The following is a 17,863-nucleotide window of genomic DNA, read 5'->3' on the forward strand; positions in this document are numbered from 1 at the left end:
TCCACAACCTCAAACAGTCACACTCCAAACTCCACTATGGCCAAGACCAAAGAGCTGTCAAAGGACACCAGAAACAAAATTGTAGATCTGCACCAGGCTGGGAAGACTGAATCTGCAATAGGTAAGCAGCTTGGTTTGAAGAAATCAACTGTGGGAGCAATTATTAGGAAATGGAAGACATACAAGACCACTGATAATCTCCCTCGATCTGGGGCTCCACGCAAGATGTCACCCCGTGGGTCAAAATGATCACAAGAACGGTGAGCAAAAATCCCAGAACCACACGGGGGGACCTAGTGAATGACCTGCAGAGAGCTGGGACCAAAGTAACAAAGCCTACCATCAGTAACACACTACGCCGCCAGGGACTCAAATCCTGCAGTGCCAGACGTGTCCCCCTGCTTAAGCCAGTACATGTCCAGGCCCGTCTGAAGTTTGCTAGAGTGCATTTGGATGATCCAGAAGAGGATTGGGAGAATGTCATATGGTCAGATGAAACCAAAATAGAACTTTTGGTAAAAACTCAACTCGTCGTGTTTGGAGGACAAAGAATGCTGAGTTGCATCCAAAGAACACCATACCTACTGTGAAGCATGGGGGTGGAAACATCATGCTTTGGGGCTGTTTTTTCTGCGAAGGGACCAGGACGACTGATCCGTGTAAAGGAAAGAATGAATGGGGCCATGTATTGTGAGATTTTGAGTGAAAACCTCCTTCCATCAGCAAGGGCATTGAAGATGAAACGTGGCTGGGTCTTTCAGCATGACAATGATCCCAAACACACCGCCCGGGCACGAAGGAGTGGCTTCATAAGAAGCATTTCAAGGTCCTGGAGTGGCCTAGCCAGTCTCCAGATCTCAACCCCATAGAAAATCTTTGGAGGGAGTTGAAAGTCCGTGTTGCCCAGCGACAGCCCCAAAACATCACTGCTCTAGAGGAGATCTGCATGGAGGAATGGGCCAAAATACCAGCAACAGTGTGTGAAAACCTTGTGAAGACTTACAGAAAACGTTTGACCTGTGTCATTGCCAACAAAGGGTATATAACAAAGTATTGAGAAACTTTTGTTATTGACCAAATACTTATTTTCCACCATAATTTGCAAATAAATTCATAAAAAATCCTACAATGTGATTTTCTGGATTTTTTTTCTCATTTTGTCTGTCATAGCTGACGTGTACCTATGATGAAAATTACAGGCCTCTCTCATCTTTTTAAGTGGGAGAACTTGCACAATTGGTGGCTGACTAAATACTTGTTTTCCCCCACTGTACATACATACAGTACCAGTCAAAAGTTTGGATACACCTACTCATTCAAGGGTTTTTCTTTATTTTTACTATTTTCTACATTGTAGAATAATAGTGAAGACATCAAAACTATGAAATAACACATATGGAATCATGTAGTAACCAAAAAAGTGTTAAACAAATCAAAATATATTTGAGATTCTTCAAATAGCCACCCTTTGCCTTGATGACAGCTTTGCACACTCTTGGCATTCTCTCAACCAGCTTCATGAGGTAGTCACCTGGAATGCATTTCAATTAACAGGTGTGCCATCTTAAAAGTTAATTTGTAGAATTATTTCCTTCTTAATGCGTTTGAGCCCATCAGTTGTGTTGTGACAAAGGTAAGGTTGGTATACAGAAGATAGCCCTATTTGGTGAAAGACCAAGTCCATATTATGGCAAGAACAGCTCAAATAAGCAAAGAGAAACAACAGTCCATCATTACTTTAAGACATGAAGGTCAGTCAATACGGAATATTTCATGAACTTTGAACGTTTCTTCAAGTGCAGTCGCAAAAACCATCAAGCGCTATGATGAAACTGGCTCTCATGAGGACCGCCACAGGAATGGAAAACCCAGAGTTACCTCTGCTGCAGAGGATAAGTTCATTAGAGTTACCAGCCTCAGAAATTGCAGCCCAAATAAATGCTTCACATAGTTCAAGTAACAGACTGGTGGAAATGTGTCCTTTGGTCTGATGTTCCAACCGCTGTGTCTTTGTGAGACGCGGTGTGGGTGAACGGATGATCTCCGCATGTGTATTTCCCATCGTAAAGCATGGAGGAGGAGGTGTTATGGTGTGGGGGTGCTTTGCTGGTGACACTGTCTGTGATTTATTTAGAATTCAAGGCACCCTTAACCACTATGGCTACCACAGCATTCTGCAGCGATACGCCATCCCATCTGGTTTGGGCTTAGTGGGACTATCATTTGTTTTTCAACAGGACAATGACCCAACACACCTCCAGGCTGTGTAAGGGCTATATGACCAAGAAGGAGAGTGATGGAGTGCTGCATCAGATGACCTGGCCTCCACAATCCCCCGACCTCAACCAAATTGAGATGGTTTGGGATGAGTCGGACCGCAGAGGGAAGGAAAAGCAGCCAACAAGTGCTCAGCATATGTGGGAACTCCTTCAAGACTGTTGGAAAAGCATTCCAGGTGAAGCTGGTTGAGAGAATGCCAAGAGTGTGCAAAGCTGTCATCAAGGCAAAGGGTGGCTATTTGAAGAATCTCAAATATAAAATATATTTTGATTTGTTTAACACTTTTATGGTTACTACATGAGTCCATATGTGTTATTTCATAGTTTTGATGTCTTCACTATTATTCTACAATGTAAAAAATAGTCAATATAAAGAATAACCCTTGAACAAGTAGGTGTTCTAAAACGTTTGACCGGTAGTGTATATAAAGAAATCTTGCATATCTTAATTTATTTCCACAATTAACAAATAATATGCGTAATAATGTAGGCAGTTCATACGAAGGATTGTTACCCATAACCAGGACTGGCATTACAAAAACTACATTGTTTGGCAAGCAATTATTATTTTGGGAAACAATTATTGTTTTTATTTTATTTAACCTTTATTTAACAAGCCAAGTCAGTTAAGAACAAATTCTTATTTACAATGACGGCCTACTTGTAAAGCCTCCCCGTCCAAACCCTCCCCTAACCCGGACGACGCTAGGCCAAACCCTCCCCTAACCTGGACGATGCTGGGCCAATTGTGCGCCGCCCTATGGGACTCCCGACCACGGCTGGTTGTGATACAGCCCGGGATCTAACCCGGGTCTGTAGTAACGGCGCTAGCACTGCGATGCAGTGCCTTAGACTGCTGCGCCACTCAGAGGCTATTAGATTGTGATTCATCCTATACTGTCCCTAACATCATTACCCCTTAGCAACGGATGTGGGGTACATACACACACTCTCCCCACCCTTCCCCACAAACAACCACAAGCTCAGATGTTCAGCAGTTGTTCCATCCCGAGCCCAACTCAAGAGAAGACTTGATGTGCGAACACAGTTTGAGCTGTTTGAGAAGGCATGCAACATTTTGCAAGAATGGGGAGATTTGCTTAACCAGTGTCAAGTCCTAGCTCACGGAGCTCAGATTCACCCCTCTCCCCTGAAACGCACACGCTGGTCCCCTGTTGTGACCATTTTCCCAAGCATCTCTGAGCAGTCAGACCATTTGATTATTTTGTGCCGCCCCCCCCATGGGTTACTGCAGCTAGTGTTTTACTACTCTTTATGATGGTGTCTGTTGCCATGTTAGCCTGTTCTTCTGCTTAGCCCATTCAACTGTATATTAGCCATACCTGCCCTCAGTCTCTCTTTCCCACCTCTATGGCTCTCTCTCTGCAGCAAGTCTTATACAGGGTGAGTCGTATGACCCAGGGGGACCTGGTCATGTCCATGGATCAGCTGCTCACTAAGCCTCGACTGGGAACCTGCCAAAAGTTCTACCTTCACTCCTTCCAGCTGGCCAACAGTGAGTGGAAAGTACTCTGCCCTCAACATGCTGCTTTACATCTTAAGTCTCTACAGCTTAGATATTTGAAGCCGTTCATAACACTTATTTCACTTAAATAATCCAACACATGAAACTAACATACTGCAACCAGCTGCTTTCATTCACAACTTCCTCCCGCCTAGACTAGACTTATCTACATGCTCATTCTGACTCTCCTGAGTGCCACAGCACAACTGTGTAATGTGTTCTCCTCTCTCCCCTTCTCATCTCTGTGACAGCTGAGTTGAAGACTCTGATGTTCTTCGAGGGCTGCCCTCCCCAGCTGGGCTGTACCATAAAGCTTCGCGGGGCGTCTGAGTACGAGCTGGCCAGGGTTAAGGAGATCATCATCCTCATGGTGTGTGTGGCCTACCACTCCCAGCTAGAGATATCCTTCCTTATGGATGAGTTCGCCATGCCTCCCAGCCTGGCCAAGACCAGCTCCTTCCCCTGTCTCCTGGAGAGCACTACCGTCGAGGAGGAGGAGAGCCAGGGCGAGAGCCAGGAAGATGGGACCGACCAGAGCACCCTCTTCCAGGGAGGAGAGACTGTACTGGGGGACGAGGAGGAGAAGCCTCCCCTGGGGAAATCTGTATCGGAGTCCTCCTCGCCTAAAGATGTCGATGGCGTCAAAGTCACCAAGAACCACCTCCTGTCCTCCTCATGCTCCCTGGGGGCCGAGGGGGTGGAGTCAGCAGAGGTCATGACCTCCACTCCATTGTCCAATCCCCTGGCGCCGCCACCACCCTACATCATTGATGACCTGGAGGAGTTGGAAGATGCGATTGGGCTGGAGAAGGGGGAGACTGAGGGGGGGAGTGGGTCAGGGGTTCTGGGGAGGGGTGAGTCGCGGGAGGAGAGCTTGGGTTCGGAGACGCCCTCCAGGCTGTTCAGAGACCCACTGCAGGATGACACAGGTCTGTTTGTCACAGAGCAGGTGAGGATTAAGGCTACAGGCTGAAACATGTTGGTTTTAATAAGAAACTTCCATTGTCCTCCAAGAGTGACCAACAATATCCTCGTCTGTTCTGTCACCGAGCAGGTGGCCTCGACGGACGACCGTCTCAAGACGCTGACGGCAGGCTTCAAACAGGAGCTGAAGGACATGATCCTGTGTATCTCCCCATTCATCACTTTCAGAGAGCCCTTCCTCCTCACGCCTGCTGGCCTACGCTGCCCCAGCAGAGACTACTTTCCTCAACAGGTCGGTTTGTTTCCATTCACTGTATTGATTGAAGGATTTTCAACCTTTTTTCTATCAAATGGCTCAATGTAGTTCAGTAATGTACAATAGAATATCAGATAATCCGTTTACGTGACCATCAATTCCTCTGTACTCAGGACATCGTTGGTCATAGTGAGGATGTCTACAAAATATGGTTGTTGTCATGCATACGTGTTACGCCTGTCTCAGAACACTTAAGTGCTGGGCAAATGATCCAATAAGATATTTTCATATTTGAGATGTAACATACTAGTTCCTTGTGCAGGTGTACCTCTCCCCGCTGCTCAACAAGGACTTCAAAGAACTAGACGGTCGACGTAAGCGACAACTCCTCAAAGACTCCACCCCGTCAGGTGGAAGCATGGCCAACGGAGGCCCTCCCCCTCGCCCCATCCAGGTGTTACCCTCCCACCGCCTTACCAGCGCCCGCATCGCAGAGCATCTGGGCAGCAGCCAGGACCTGGCCAAGATGCTGGCAGACTATCGTGCCCAGGGAGGCCGCCTCCGACAGAAGGAGGCAGACCCCTTCGCCCAGCCCCTAGCCCAGCCACCGGTCCGGGAGGCACTGCCACCCAAGCACCCCGTCAAGGCTGATAGTGAGGAGGAGAAGCCAGCGGGACAGAACGGCAGGACCTGGGCCTCCAAGGTGAGACATGGCCAGGTAGTTAGGACACACCACAATATAGGAGGTAGATGGCACAGACAGGCACCACTTCACTCACTCTCCGGAGATATTAGGTCAGGGCTGAAGAGAAGTGCTTTAATGTATTATAAGGTGTATATGTGCTGTTCTTATTATGTTGTTGTTGACCACCATTACTTCTATGTGTTTCAGCTGGACTGCCTGAACCCAGTGAACCATCAGAGACTCTGTGTTCTGTTCAGCAGCTCCTCAGCCCAGTCCAACAACGCCCCCAACCCCTGCGTCAGTCCCTGGTAAACCCCACTCAACCCTGGTGGTCTTCAATTCAATACAACTTTATTTATCCCCTTAGGTGCAACAGAAATGTTGTGTACCAGCTGTGAAAGACCAGCTTACTGAACTTTGAAAGGTCAGCTATTCACAAATACTTATTTGTACTCAACAGGATTGTCACGATGGAGTTCTACGGAAAGAATGACCTCACACTAGGAATATTCCTGGAGAGATACTGTTTCAGGTGAGGGAAAAAATCAGAACCAGACAAATTGTTGTATTGAATTTACAATAAAACCTTTTACCATCCATTTGGTTGTCACTGATATGTAATAAAATATAACTCAATGAAGCACCTCTTCGTGTGTGTGTGTGTTTTACAGGCCATCCTATCAGTGCCCCAGTATGTTCTGTGAGACTCCCATGGTGCACCATGTGCGGCGGTTTGTCCATGGCAGTGGCTGTGTTCAGATCGTACTGAAGGAGCTGGACTCTCCTGTGCCTGGATACCAACACACCATCCTCAACTACTCCTGGTGCCGCATATGCAAACAGGTACAGTAACTTGTTAATCAGTGTGTTTCCTTATCTATTCCATGACTTCCCCCAGGACTGCACGTTTGCTCAATAGCTAGCACACCTGGTTCAACTAATGAAATGCTTGCTAATCAGCAAGTTCTTGACTAGAGCAAAAAGCTGCTGTCCAGGTCTGCTTAGCTTCTATCTCTCACACAGCTTTGATCCTTTATTCTACTCTACTCCACTCTCTTCTACTCTACTCTCTCCTACTCTACTCTCTTCTATTCTACTCTACTCTACTCTACTCTCTTCTACTCTACTCTCTTCTACTTTCTTCTACTCCTACTCTCTTCTACTCTTCTACTTTACTATACTGTACTCTACTCTGTCTCTGTAGGTGACTCCTGTGGTGCCACTGTCTAATGACTCATGGTCCATGTCCTTTGCTAAGTACCTGGAGCTGAGGTTCTATGGTCACCAGTATACCAGGAGGGCTAATGCTGAGCCCTGTGGCCACTCCATCCACAAAGACTACCACCAGTACTTCTCCTACAACCAGATGGTGGCCTCATTCAGGTGGGAAACACAGACCAGGGCTTTGATTTCCATCCAGCCATACATCTAAACGTCATTTATCATTCTTACCACATCTTCAAATGACCTCTAAAAACCAAAACATAAAGATCACTATAGTTATTGTTATTGTGTAGTAAACTGTATATGCCCATCATGCCACTGTACTTGTCTAACCACCAGCTACATCTCAGTGAGACTGCTAGAGGTCTGCCTCCCTCCTCCTAAGATCTTCATCAGGAACCAGGGGCCCTCCAAGGGCAGTATGCAGCAGGACCTCAAGGACTTCTCACAGAAGTAACTGTCTACCTGTTGTCTGACTGTCTACCATGGCCTTAACTTGCCTGGTCCCAGATCTGTTTGTTCTGCATAGCTGACTCCTATGGTTATTGTCCTCTGACAATAACCATAGGAGTTGGCAAGAATGCACAAACAGATCTGGGACCAGGCTAGGAGTCTGAATAATCTAGTTCTGACCAGTCCTTTTCCATTCTCTCCCTCTTCCCTCTTGTCAGGGTGACTCAGGTGTACCTGGCCATAGACGACCGTCTCACCTCCCTGAAGACGGACACCTTCAGCAAGACACGCGAGGAGAAGATGGAGGACCTGTTTGCACAGAAAGACGTAGGTTCCTCCTCGAAAGGGCGGGACCACTATGTGTACAATATGTATACAGCAGTGGAGGCTGGTGTCGCTTTAAGTGGGAGGACGTGCTCATTGGAATGGAACGGTATCAAACACATGGTTTTTTTGTGTGCGTGTTCAGATGGAGGAGGCAGATCTGCGTAGCTGGATAGAGAAGCTGCAGGCTCGCCTCCAGTCCTGTGGTAGTGACTCTCCCCAGCAGCTCCAGACTGTACTGGAATCAGTGGTAGTGAAGAAACAGAGCCTGTGTGAAACACTGCAGTCCTGGAACAACAGGTGAGAACCATAGAAATAAGAATGAATAGAACGGACATGGACGCTCTAACCCTGGCAATTGACTGGTACGCTCGCAATGGCTGCCCGGTATTGTGATGCAAAAATGTCCATGGTATTTTGGAATGTTCTATCAACTGATGCTGGATTGCCATGGTAATGTAGAATGTTCATTCAAAAGATGCTAACTGATGTGGCTCATGGAATGTATTTTTTGTCATGTCAGTTGAGTTGACTCAACAAATCACAGCACAGATTGAAGGGTACACTTCTTGCTTTTACTTCCCGGTATGGGTACTCTCAAAATGGCTGCCGGCCCACCCATTATGTCATCATTGACTTGAATGGAGACGCCCTTTCTATTCAATGTTATTTCTATGGTGAGAACACTGACCTCAGAGCAGCTTTTAATGTTTAAACTTTTAGGGGTGGTTTCCTAGACACAGATGAAGCCTTTGACTAAGAAGCACTTTTAATGGATGAATCTCCATTAAACATGCTTTTAAGTCCAGGACTAGGCTTCATCTGTGTCCACGAAACTGGACCTTAGGGCTGAATTCTAACTTGGGATCAGACTTTCACATCAAAATCTTAATTTATTTGTCACATGCTTCGTAAACAACAGGTGTAGACTAACAGTGAAATGCTTACTTACGGACCCTTCCCAACAATGCAGAGAGAGAAAAGAATATAATTGATCTCTAAGAATGGATTTGTTGAACCATGTAACCTCCAGGATGCAGGACCTGTTCCAGCAGGAGAAGAGCAGGAAGCGTCTGTCTGTCCCAGCCAGCCCTGGGAGACACCGACAGACAGACGACAGCAAGGTCAGTGCAACCGATTCCTGATAGAATTCAGATGATTGGAAGCGCTTAGTATATGATAAGCACTTAGTGTATCAGAAAGCAAGGAATGTAAAGTTGTTTATTTTGTTTGACAGCCAAGTGCTCTGGAGTCCTCTCCACGCAACCCCTCCCCTTTGGTACAAAATGGTGACAAAGGTATGGGGATTGGTTCAGCTTTCAGTCAGAATGCTATACTACTTCTCTCAATGGTGGACAGTAGTTGATGGGTATGTCTGTTATTTGATTGACAGAGGATCGTCACCTCACTGCCATGCCCTCAAGCTGGGGGTCGTCATTGCTAACGTTACCGTCACCAGGGGAACCAGGCTCAGAACCCTTCTCGTCTGGACCCTGCTTCCCTGACCAGGACTCCGTCAGCATCCCAGAGGGTGAACACACACACAACCCCCCACATAAGCTTCCTATCCCCTTTCTCTAGATCTGCAGTGCGTATCTAAATACAGACCTCTCCTGTTCCTAACTCCATTCTCATTGTCTCCTAGATGTGTTTGATGGACACCAGTTGGGCTCCAATGACAGCCTGGTGAAAGAGAAGTCCACAATGAAGGCCATTCTAGCCAACCTGCTGCCAGGAAACAGTTACAACCCCATCCCATTCCCATTGTGAGTACATTATGACTATCTCTGAATAGGCTTTTGGCCAGTAGTATAAATTGTTTCATGATCAGCCATATAAGATAGCATTTTATATAAATGCCAATACTATATTGAGCCCTGTTCATTTTCTTACTTTGTTGTAATGTTTAGCTTGAATCCTAGTGTTGACGGGAAAAATCATCAATATCTCAGGTGCCTCCTACTGCCGTTGTGCCCTTGAGCAAGGCACTTAACCTCTAACCTGCTCCAGGGCACTGCGCTGCTCTGTGGATGACCCTGTGCTGCCGTGTTGTGTTATTGTGTGTCTGGACTGGGCACTGTGAAAGGCCAAATAACAAATATCCTCTGTATAATGGACCAACAAAGAGTGTATTGTACTGTTTACTATTGTATGTTTTGTGACGTCATTGTGTCCGTTGTTTGTCAGTGAACCAGACAAGCATTACCTGATGTATGAGCATGAGAGAGTGCCCATAGCCGTGTGTGAGAGAGAACCCAGCTCCATCATATCATTCGCTCTCAGGTAACAGCTCCTCTCCAACTCTTCTCCAGTCTCTTCACATGCCTGACACTTCTGTTCTAAGGTTTTTGTTGTTTTAATGTTATAGTTATGTTGTTCTAACGATATTTTAATGACCTCTGCCCAACCTCTAGCTGTAAGGAGTATAAGAGTGCTCTGGATGAACTGTCAAAGACGACGTTGAAGGCAGGAGGCGAGGATACCACCCAAACCATCAGGTACACACACCACACAACTTCTGCTGATGTGAACTGTGTGTATGTTACCTGATGTATAATGCCATCCTGTCTGTGTGCAGTTCTGGAGAGAGCTGGGCCAAGAACAGCCCAGCCAAGCCCAACGAGACAGCCTCCTCCCAGATGGGTCTGGTGCGCAGCAGCATGGACTCTGACCCCCTCAGTGAGTAGTAGACCGTCTCAGGGTCAAGGGGCAACATGGGAGGGCGGTGCTAGAAAATCTTGCATTTTTACCTAAGTTCAGCTCTGTTCTGATGTACATTATGTAATGTTTCTGGAGTTCCTAGCATGTTTTTCTTTTGCTTTGAACAGAAGATGCAGACATAGGAGACAAGCATAAGAAGTCAACAGGAAACCCTCATATTGAATTACGTGAGTAATGAGTGTTTCTCATTGGACTTCCCTTTGGGATGGCATCACCTCTTAGCCCGCAAACTTCCTCTCAATAACAAGCATAAGGCCTAGTCAGTAACCCATCTCATATTCTCTCTCGCTCTCTCTCTCTCTCTCTCTCTCTCTCTCGCTCTCTCTCTCACTTTCTCTCTCTCTCTCTCTCTCTCACTTTCTTTCTCTCGCTCTCGCTCTCTCTCTCACTTTCTTTCTCTCTCGCTGTCTCTCTCTCTCTCGCTCTCTTTCTCTCTCCCTCGCTCTCTCTCTCTCCTGCAGAGTTCTCTGATGCCAACGCTAAGTTCTACTGCAGGATCTACTATGCTGAGGAGTTCCACAAGATGAGAGGGGAGATCATGGCGAGTACGGAGGACGACTTTGTCCGCTCGCTCTCCCACTGCGTCAACTGGCAGGCCCGTGGCGGCAAGTCTGGGGCCGTCTTCTACGCCACTGAAGGTGACCGTCAACACCAGAGCCATATTGTTTTATTTAACTTCTATTTACCAGGAAGTCCCATTGAGGTCAAGACACGCCATTAAATATGTCTGTTGTACCTCACAATTCAGCCTGTGTATCTTTACCCTCTCTCTCTCTCCCTCCCTCCCTCCCTCCATCCCTCAGATGACCGGTTCATCCTGAAGCAGATGCCTAGACTAGAGGTTCAGTCCTTCCTGGACTTTGCCCCTCACTACTTCACCTACATCACCAGAGCCGTACAGCAGAAGGTAAACTACACTAACTACACTACCCTACATCACCGGAGCCGTGCAACAGAAGGTAAACTACACTAACTACACTACACTAACTACAATAACTACACTACACCTACATCACCGGAGCCGTGCAACAGAAGGTCAACTTCACTACACATCTGGCTTCAGGTCTAGCACAAATATAGTTACATTGACTTAAATAGATACTTTTGCATATATATATATATATATGTGGACACCCCTTCAAATGAGTGGATTCGGCTATTTCATCCACACATGTTGCTGACAGGTGAATAAAATCGAGCACACAGCCATGCTATCTCCATAGACAAGTGATGAATCATGCTTCACCATCTGGCAGTCCGACAGACGAATCTGGGTTTAGCGGATGCCAGGAGAACGCTACCTGCCCCAATGCATAGTGCCAACTGTAAAGTTTGGTGGAGGAGGAATAATGGTCTGGGGCTGTTTTTCATGGTTCGGGCTAGGCCCCTTAGTTCCAGTGAAGGGAAATCTTAACGCTACAGCATACAATGACATTCTAGACGATTTTGTGCTTCCAACTTTGTGGCAATAGTTTGGGGAAGGCCCTTTCCTGTTTCAGCATGACAATGCCCCTGTGCACAAAGTGAGGTCCATACAGAAAAGGTTTGTCGAGATCGGTGTGGAAGAACTTGACTGGCCTGCACAGAGCCCTGAACTCAACCCCATCAAACACCTTTGGGATGAATTGGATCGCCGACTGCGAGCCAGGCCTAATCACCCAACATCAGTGCCCGATCTCACTAATGCTCTTGTGACTAAATGGAAGCAAGTCCCCGCAGCAATGTTCCAACATCTAGTGGAAATCCTTCCCTGAAGAGTGGAGGCTGTTATAGCAGCAAAGGGGGGACCAACTCTATATTAATGCCCATGATTTTGGAATGAGATGTAGCTACATTTGCTGTGTATGGTCTTGCTTTTTAAGTAATACATTTATAAAGATAATTTTATTTGAAGACATTAAAATATTTTAATTTTTTTTTTTATATTGTCTTTGATTTTGTAGTTCTATGACATTGTATATGAAGGGCTTCCTTGAAAAAGAGACACTGGTCTCAATGGTGACTCCCTGCTAAAATAAAGCTAAAATAAAAGTATCAATGAGCTGTGTTCTTGTCTGTGTGATGGATGGTTATTGCATGAGATTACAACACAGTCCTATCCTAAACCCCCTGTCTGTCTCACAGCGGCCCACTGCCCTGGCTAAGATCCTGGGTGTGTACCGGATCGGCTTCAAGAACTCCCAGAACAACTCGGAGAAGAAACTGGACCTTCTGGTCATGGAGAACCTGTTCTATGGCAGGAAGATGGCCCAGGTGTTCGACCTCAAGGGTTCTCTTAGGAACCGCAACGTCAAGACCGAGTCTGGGAAGGAGAGCTGTGAGGTGAGCATGGCGCTAGTTTTAGCAGCGCTGGGTCATGGGTTCGATTCTCACTGAGGCCACATATACAAAATAAATGTATGCACTCACTAATGTAAGTTGCTTTGTTTATTTATGTATTTTTTTAACCAGGTAAGTCATTGAGAACACATTCTCTTTTGCAATAATGACCTTTGGATAAATGACCTTTGGGAAAAAGCATTAGCTGAATGGCATCATTCTATATTAGGTGGTTCTGCTGGATGAGAACCTACTGAAGCTGGTCCATGACAACCCTCTGTACATCAGAGCCCACTGCAAGGCCATCCTCAGGGCCGCTATCCACAGTGATGCCCACTTCCTGTCTAGTCACCTGATCATAGACTACTCTCTGCTGGTTGGACGAGACGACGCCACAGACGAGCTGGTGGTGGGAATCATAGGTGAGGGAAAAGCTTTATCTCTTTCAAATGTACTCTCATTGGCTATAACATTGATCATTGTTATGCATAGATTAACTGTTTTCTGGTGCTTATAGAAAATCATTCTTCATTTCTCCATGCATGCTGCTTCAAAAATGCATTTGAGTGACATTGTACTTTGCTGTATTTGTAACACAAACGTTCCTCCCATTGTATCAGATTACATACGGACGTTCACATGGGATAAGAAGCTGGAGATGGTTGTGAAATCCACAGGGATCCTGGGAGGGCAAGGTAATTCATCATCTGTCAGACACTAACACCTCCTACCTTAGTCCTTCAAGTCTATTTTAAGATTGCGCCCTTTCACGTTTAGCTTTGAGATCTCTAGTAATTCGTTTTTAATAATATAGACCTTTTGATTTCTTCCTGTAAATGAAAAGCGCTATTCAAATAAAATGTATTATTAACGTTTTGTGTCTCGTTCACAGGGAAGATGCCCACGGTGGTCTCTCCAGAGCTGTACCGAGCCCGTTTCTGTGAGGCTATGGACAAATACTTCCTGATGGTGCCTGACCACTGGACAGGGCTGGGGGTCAACTGCTGAACTGTTACACCAGTGAGCTAGCCTGAGTCCCAGACCTGTTTGTGTTGTCTAGCCAATTCCTATGTCATTTTCACGGCATGTTTGGCAAGACAGCATAAACGGATCTGCAACTCAGGCTACCAGGGAGCTGCTAGCTACAGAACACATAGGCATCAGTCACCAAGGCAGAGAGGAGACCACAATGCAGAAAAACCCTTAGCCCAATATGGAACCATAAAAGCACACTGGATTGATGGATGAAGAAGGAAAATAATAGAAGAGGAAGAGTAATGCAAAAGAAAGAATGGCCAGTTGTACGACTCAATCATTCCATAATAATAATCATAGAATTTACCACAGGCAGACCTAGAGCTGGATAAACTTATCATAGACTAGACGAGTGACTCTTCATGACTGTTCTTTGGAATGATGACTGAACCCAGAGTTGTTCCTGGCCTGGAAATAAATAAACTGCTGTCCCTAATCATGGACATATCTCTCTGAGGGAAGAGATTATCTTGAAGTGCCAAGATGTCCAACTGTTTCAAAAGGACACAGTGAGATAGCACTTAAAAAATAAACTCTTACTTGGTCCTAGTTTGGTGAACAAACTAATCGATGTGATGTAAAGGTTTGTAAATGTACAGAGATTATGTAATTAAAGATTATTAACTGATTTCACAAGGTTTTAAACCTTAATGTCAGTGAGATGATTTTGTGTGCCTCCTGTCTTGTATGTCTACATAGATTTGATGGTAGAAAGTCATTGTTCATCACTACATGTAGTGGGAATTGCTTTACCGGTATATTGACTCCTTACCCACTTAAAAACAATCTAGTCATTTTAGGTTTTCGAAGATTGAACTAGAGGGTCCATTCTCTCAGGTAAGCTTTAGATGGCTAAAAACATAAGCAATGTTAGGTTTACTTGGTATCAAATAGGAAAGCACACGATTCACACACAGCACTAAATTAAAACAGATTTTTATATTATAATTGTACAATTAATTCGTATAAAACAAAGGGAAGCCGGCAAACAGCCTTCAGCGTTTCATACTGCATCAGGAACTGGTATGAAAATCAATCTAACACAGTGAAACGATTGTCACGACTGACATAACATAATATGGACAGACCATGTCTGTTCCAAATCCCACCCTATTCCCGATAGTGCACGACCTTTGACCAGGGCCCATAGGATTCTGGTCAAAAGTAGTGCCATTTGGGACACACACCCAATCTCTCCGTTACTCTTATTTCCAACGACAAGCCTTTAGAAACGGAGGCGTTGAACTAACATTGTGCTTTTTACGTGTGTTCTGGGGTTCTCCTTTTCTGTGGTAGAGATAGTTATTACAGACAAGGCTGTGCTTTACAATGACACCTTATGTACAAAAGCAGAAACATACTTCATTTCGTTTGACATCTTGTAGCAGGCATACATATACACACGGGCATATCTGAGCAGTTAAACATTGGTGTGAGAACACACCCGATTCTACTTATTAGCTGCTCAACAAGACCTTAACTAGCTGAATCAGATATGCTAAATTAGGGTTGGACTGAAAACCCACAGGACAATAGATCTCCAGGAAGAGGGTTGGGCAGCCCTGATGGAGATACTCATTAGAGCAGGGCTCTCCAACCTGTTCCTGGAGAGCTACCCTCCTGTAGGTTTTCACTCCAACCCCAGTTGTAACTAACCTGATTCAGCTTATCGACCAGCAAATTATTAGAATCAGGTGTGCTTTATTAGGGTTGGAGTGAAAACCTAAAGGATGGTAGCTCTCCAGGAACAGGGTTGGAGAGCGCTGCGTTAGAGGATCCACTTTTTAGGAGAATAAAAATTATACAAAAGGTGTAACAAGGCACTGGACAAGTTTAAGAGACTGGCACATTGCTGGTAGGTAGACAGCAGAGACTGGCACATTGCTGGTAGGTAGACAGCAGAGACTGGCACATTGCTGGTAGGTAGACAGAGACTGGCACATTGCTGGTAGGTAGACAACAGAGACTGGCACATTGCTGGTAGGTAGACAACAGAGACTGGCACATTGCTGGTAGGTAGACAACAGAGACTGGCACATTGCTGGTAGGTAGACAACAGAGACTGGCACATTGCTGGTAGGTAGACAACAGAGACTGGCACATTGCTGGTAGGTAGACAGCAGAGACTGGCACATTGCTGGTAGGTAGACAACAGGGACTGGCACATTGCTGGTAGGTAGACAGAGACGGAACGGGGGAGGAAGAGGAAGAGAAGAGTGGTCAACGTCCTGCTGTCCTTTACATTTCAAGTGCAGGCAGTATTCTGTACCATAATATAAACATGAATAAATACCGTACAGGTGTCAACCTCTTCACTGGAGACCTGATCTGACATACTGTATCTGGGCATGTAAACGACTGAAACACTGTGGTCCTGTAACACGAGGGACAGAAGTTTCCTAACTGACCACATGACAGGATCAGGAACAGCGCTGGGTCCTAGTTACGTATAGCCAATAACTACAGCTCAGAGTTGTTCCAGGACAGTTGACGTGGTCAGGAAAAACTCAGGGCCCAATGTCAGATTTTTTTTGGTGTGGGAACATAGAACAGGTTGAAATGGGGCCACTTCTTTGCATAAAGGCCAGACTCTGACTACACATGCACTGTAACTAGAGGGAACGCATTATACCCTGTTTTTCTATAATAGACTTAGAAGTGAATTCCGGAATTGTGCTTCAGTTGGTTTGTGCTCTACTCACATGACAGGGCAGAAAGACAGACCAGGACGTACCTTTCCATGCATACCTAGGCTACCCAGACACAAAAATGAACATATATACTTGTGTTAAGTCAATATTTGGTACATCAACCAACTAAAAGAAAAAAGGTTACAATTCGACTGGGTCTCTTTTCATAAGAACAATCAAAAATTGCTTTAATAAAAAAAGGTCTCAGCCTGTCATAGATAGCCAAGCTGAGACACAGTACCAAGGGTGATCTGGAGAAGAAGCACCAGCAGACAGAATCATGGTGAGGTTAGGGGTCGAGCTCCATCCCTCCAGCCTTTAGGGGGGACAATGTCCTGTGCAAGCCCCCACTGAGAGGTTTTGCTCTGGGACACGAGCGAGGAATGAGGGGTGGTCAGTGGTGGGAAAGTGCTGATCTGCAGACATCCAGGTAGTCTGATAAGAGTCACGGTCATAGTGATCAAAAGGTTTCTGAGTCCGAGTCGTTTTCAGTGGCACCCTGACTGGCACTGCCCTCGCTAGAGGGGTCCGAGGGGGCCTTGGGGCTGCGAGGGCCATGGGAGCTCTTCTCCTGCCTGGGTAGGGACCTCAGGAGGGAACCTGGGGAGGGCGCTCCAGAGCTGCAAGGGGAGTAGAAAGGCATCATGGTAGCCAGAATGAGAGCCAGACAGTCAGCCACCTCCCTGCTAGGAGCGCAAGCCAGAGCAGGGGTCAAACCTGGGGGACAGATAGAAAGTAGGGGGAGAGAGAGAGTGGGCGAGATAGGGGATAGAGTGGGTGGGAGAGAGAGATGGTAGAGAGAGAGAGAGATAGGGATAGAAAGAGATGGTAGAGAGAGAGAGAGATAGGGATAGAAAGAGATGGTAGAGAGAGAGAGAGATAGGGATAGAAAGAGATGGTAGAGAGAGAGATAGGGATAGAAAGAGATGGTAGAGAGAGAGATAGGGATAGAAAGTAGGGAAGAGGAAGGGAGATAGAAGGGAAGATATAGAGAAAGAGAAATAGGGGGGAGGAAACATGGAAGAAGTGGGGGAGAGCGAAGCAAAAAAACAGAGAGCGATGGTGGGACAAGGGATGGGAGGACAACAGGAGAAAGCAGCATTCAATTAGTACACAGCCAGCCTAGACACCAGACAGTACACAGCCAGCCCAGACACCAGACAGTACACAGCCAGCCCAGACACCAGACAGTACACAGCCAGCCCAGACACCAGACAGTACACAGCCAGCCCAGACACCAGACAGTACACAGCCAGCCCAGACACCAGACAGTACACAGCCAGCCCAGACACCAGACAGTACACAGCCAGCCCAGACACCAGACAGTACACAGCCAGCCCGGACACCAGACAGTACACAGCCAGCCCAGACACCAGACAGTACACAGCCAGCCCAGACACCAGACAGTACACAGCCAGCCCAGACACC

The 17,863-nt window shown here is 46.2% G+C and overlaps 2 protein-coding genes and 1 long non-coding RNA gene across 14 annotated transcripts in view; 2 read left to right on the top strand and 1 right to left on the bottom strand.

The window, feature by feature from the left end:
- LOC121554984 (1-phosphatidylinositol 3-phosphate 5-kinase-like) overlaps positions 1 to 14,410 on the top strand; it is a 41,225-nt gene extending 26,815 nt beyond the window's left edge. For 7 of the 10 annotated variants that reach the window (XM_045212097.1, XM_045212098.1, XM_045212100.1 and 4 more), the window contains 26 exons: positions 3,669 to 3,795; positions 4,056 to 4,753; positions 4,859 to 5,020; positions 5,307 to 5,687; positions 5,877 to 5,977; positions 6,130 to 6,201; positions 6,341 to 6,512; positions 6,874 to 7,052; positions 7,233 to 7,346; positions 7,565 to 7,673; positions 7,816 to 7,970; positions 8,704 to 8,794; positions 8,908 to 8,968; positions 9,064 to 9,201; positions 9,316 to 9,436; positions 9,581 to 9,622; positions 9,858 to 9,953; positions 10,085 to 10,168; positions 10,249 to 10,349; positions 10,499 to 10,558; positions 10,853 to 11,029; positions 11,195 to 11,298; positions 12,516 to 12,713; positions 12,940 to 13,132; positions 13,331 to 13,405; positions 13,603 to 14,410. In XM_045212097.1, coding sequence (XP_045068032.1) covers positions 3,669 to 3,795; positions 4,056 to 4,753; positions 4,859 to 5,020; positions 5,307 to 5,687; positions 5,877 to 5,977; positions 6,130 to 6,201; positions 6,341 to 6,512; positions 6,874 to 7,052; positions 7,233 to 7,346; positions 7,565 to 7,673; positions 7,816 to 7,970; positions 8,704 to 8,794; positions 8,908 to 8,968; positions 9,064 to 9,201; positions 9,316 to 9,436; positions 9,581 to 9,622; positions 9,858 to 9,953; positions 10,085 to 10,168; positions 10,249 to 10,349; positions 10,499 to 10,558; positions 10,853 to 11,029; positions 11,195 to 11,298; positions 12,516 to 12,713; positions 12,940 to 13,132; positions 13,331 to 13,405; positions 13,603 to 13,718 — 3,927 coding nt within the window. In that variant the 3' untranslated portion in view covers positions 13,719 to 14,410. The remainder of the gene's footprint in view (positions 1 to 3,668; positions 3,796 to 4,055; positions 4,754 to 4,858; positions 5,021 to 5,306; positions 5,688 to 5,876; positions 5,978 to 6,129; positions 6,202 to 6,340; positions 6,513 to 6,873; positions 7,053 to 7,232; positions 7,347 to 7,564; positions 7,674 to 7,815; positions 7,971 to 8,703; positions 8,795 to 8,907; positions 8,969 to 9,063; positions 9,202 to 9,315; positions 9,437 to 9,580; positions 9,623 to 9,857; positions 9,954 to 10,084; positions 10,169 to 10,248; positions 10,350 to 10,498; positions 10,559 to 10,852; positions 11,030 to 11,194; positions 11,299 to 12,515; positions 12,714 to 12,939; positions 13,133 to 13,330; positions 13,406 to 13,602) is intronic. The other 3 variants (XM_045212101.1, XM_045212105.1, XM_041868726.2) reach the window with 1 other exon arrangement.
- Positions 14,411 to 15,434: 1,024 nt separating this feature from the next.
- Positions 15,435 to 15,857, top strand: LOC121554986. Its single transcript, XR_005997824.2, has 2 exons — positions 15,435 to 15,636; positions 15,669 to 15,857. It is a non-coding gene; the product is annotated as an uncharacterized LOC121554986 (long non-coding RNA).
- A 104-nt stretch (positions 15,858 to 15,961) lies between these two features.
- Positions 15,962 to 17,863, bottom strand: part of LOC121554985 (serine/threonine-protein phosphatase 6 regulatory ankyrin repeat subunit B) — a 68,549-nt gene continuing 66,647 nt past the window's right edge. For 2 of the 3 annotated variants that reach the window (XM_041868728.2, XM_041868727.2), the window contains exon 27: positions 15,962 to 17,152. In XM_041868728.2, the coding sequence (XP_041724662.1) occupies positions 16,896 to 17,152 (257 nt within the window). In that variant the 3' untranslated portion in view covers positions 15,962 to 16,895. The remainder of the gene's footprint in view (positions 17,153 to 17,863) is intronic. The other variant, XM_041868730.2, reaches the window with a different exon arrangement.

Source organism: Coregonus clupeaformis, chromosome 40 (assembly GCF_020615455.1).
Source record: "Coregonus clupeaformis isolate EN_2021a chromosome 40, ASM2061545v1, whole genome shotgun sequence".
Lineage (NCBI taxonomy): Eukaryota > Metazoa > Chordata > Actinopteri > Salmoniformes > Salmonidae > Coregonus > Coregonus clupeaformis.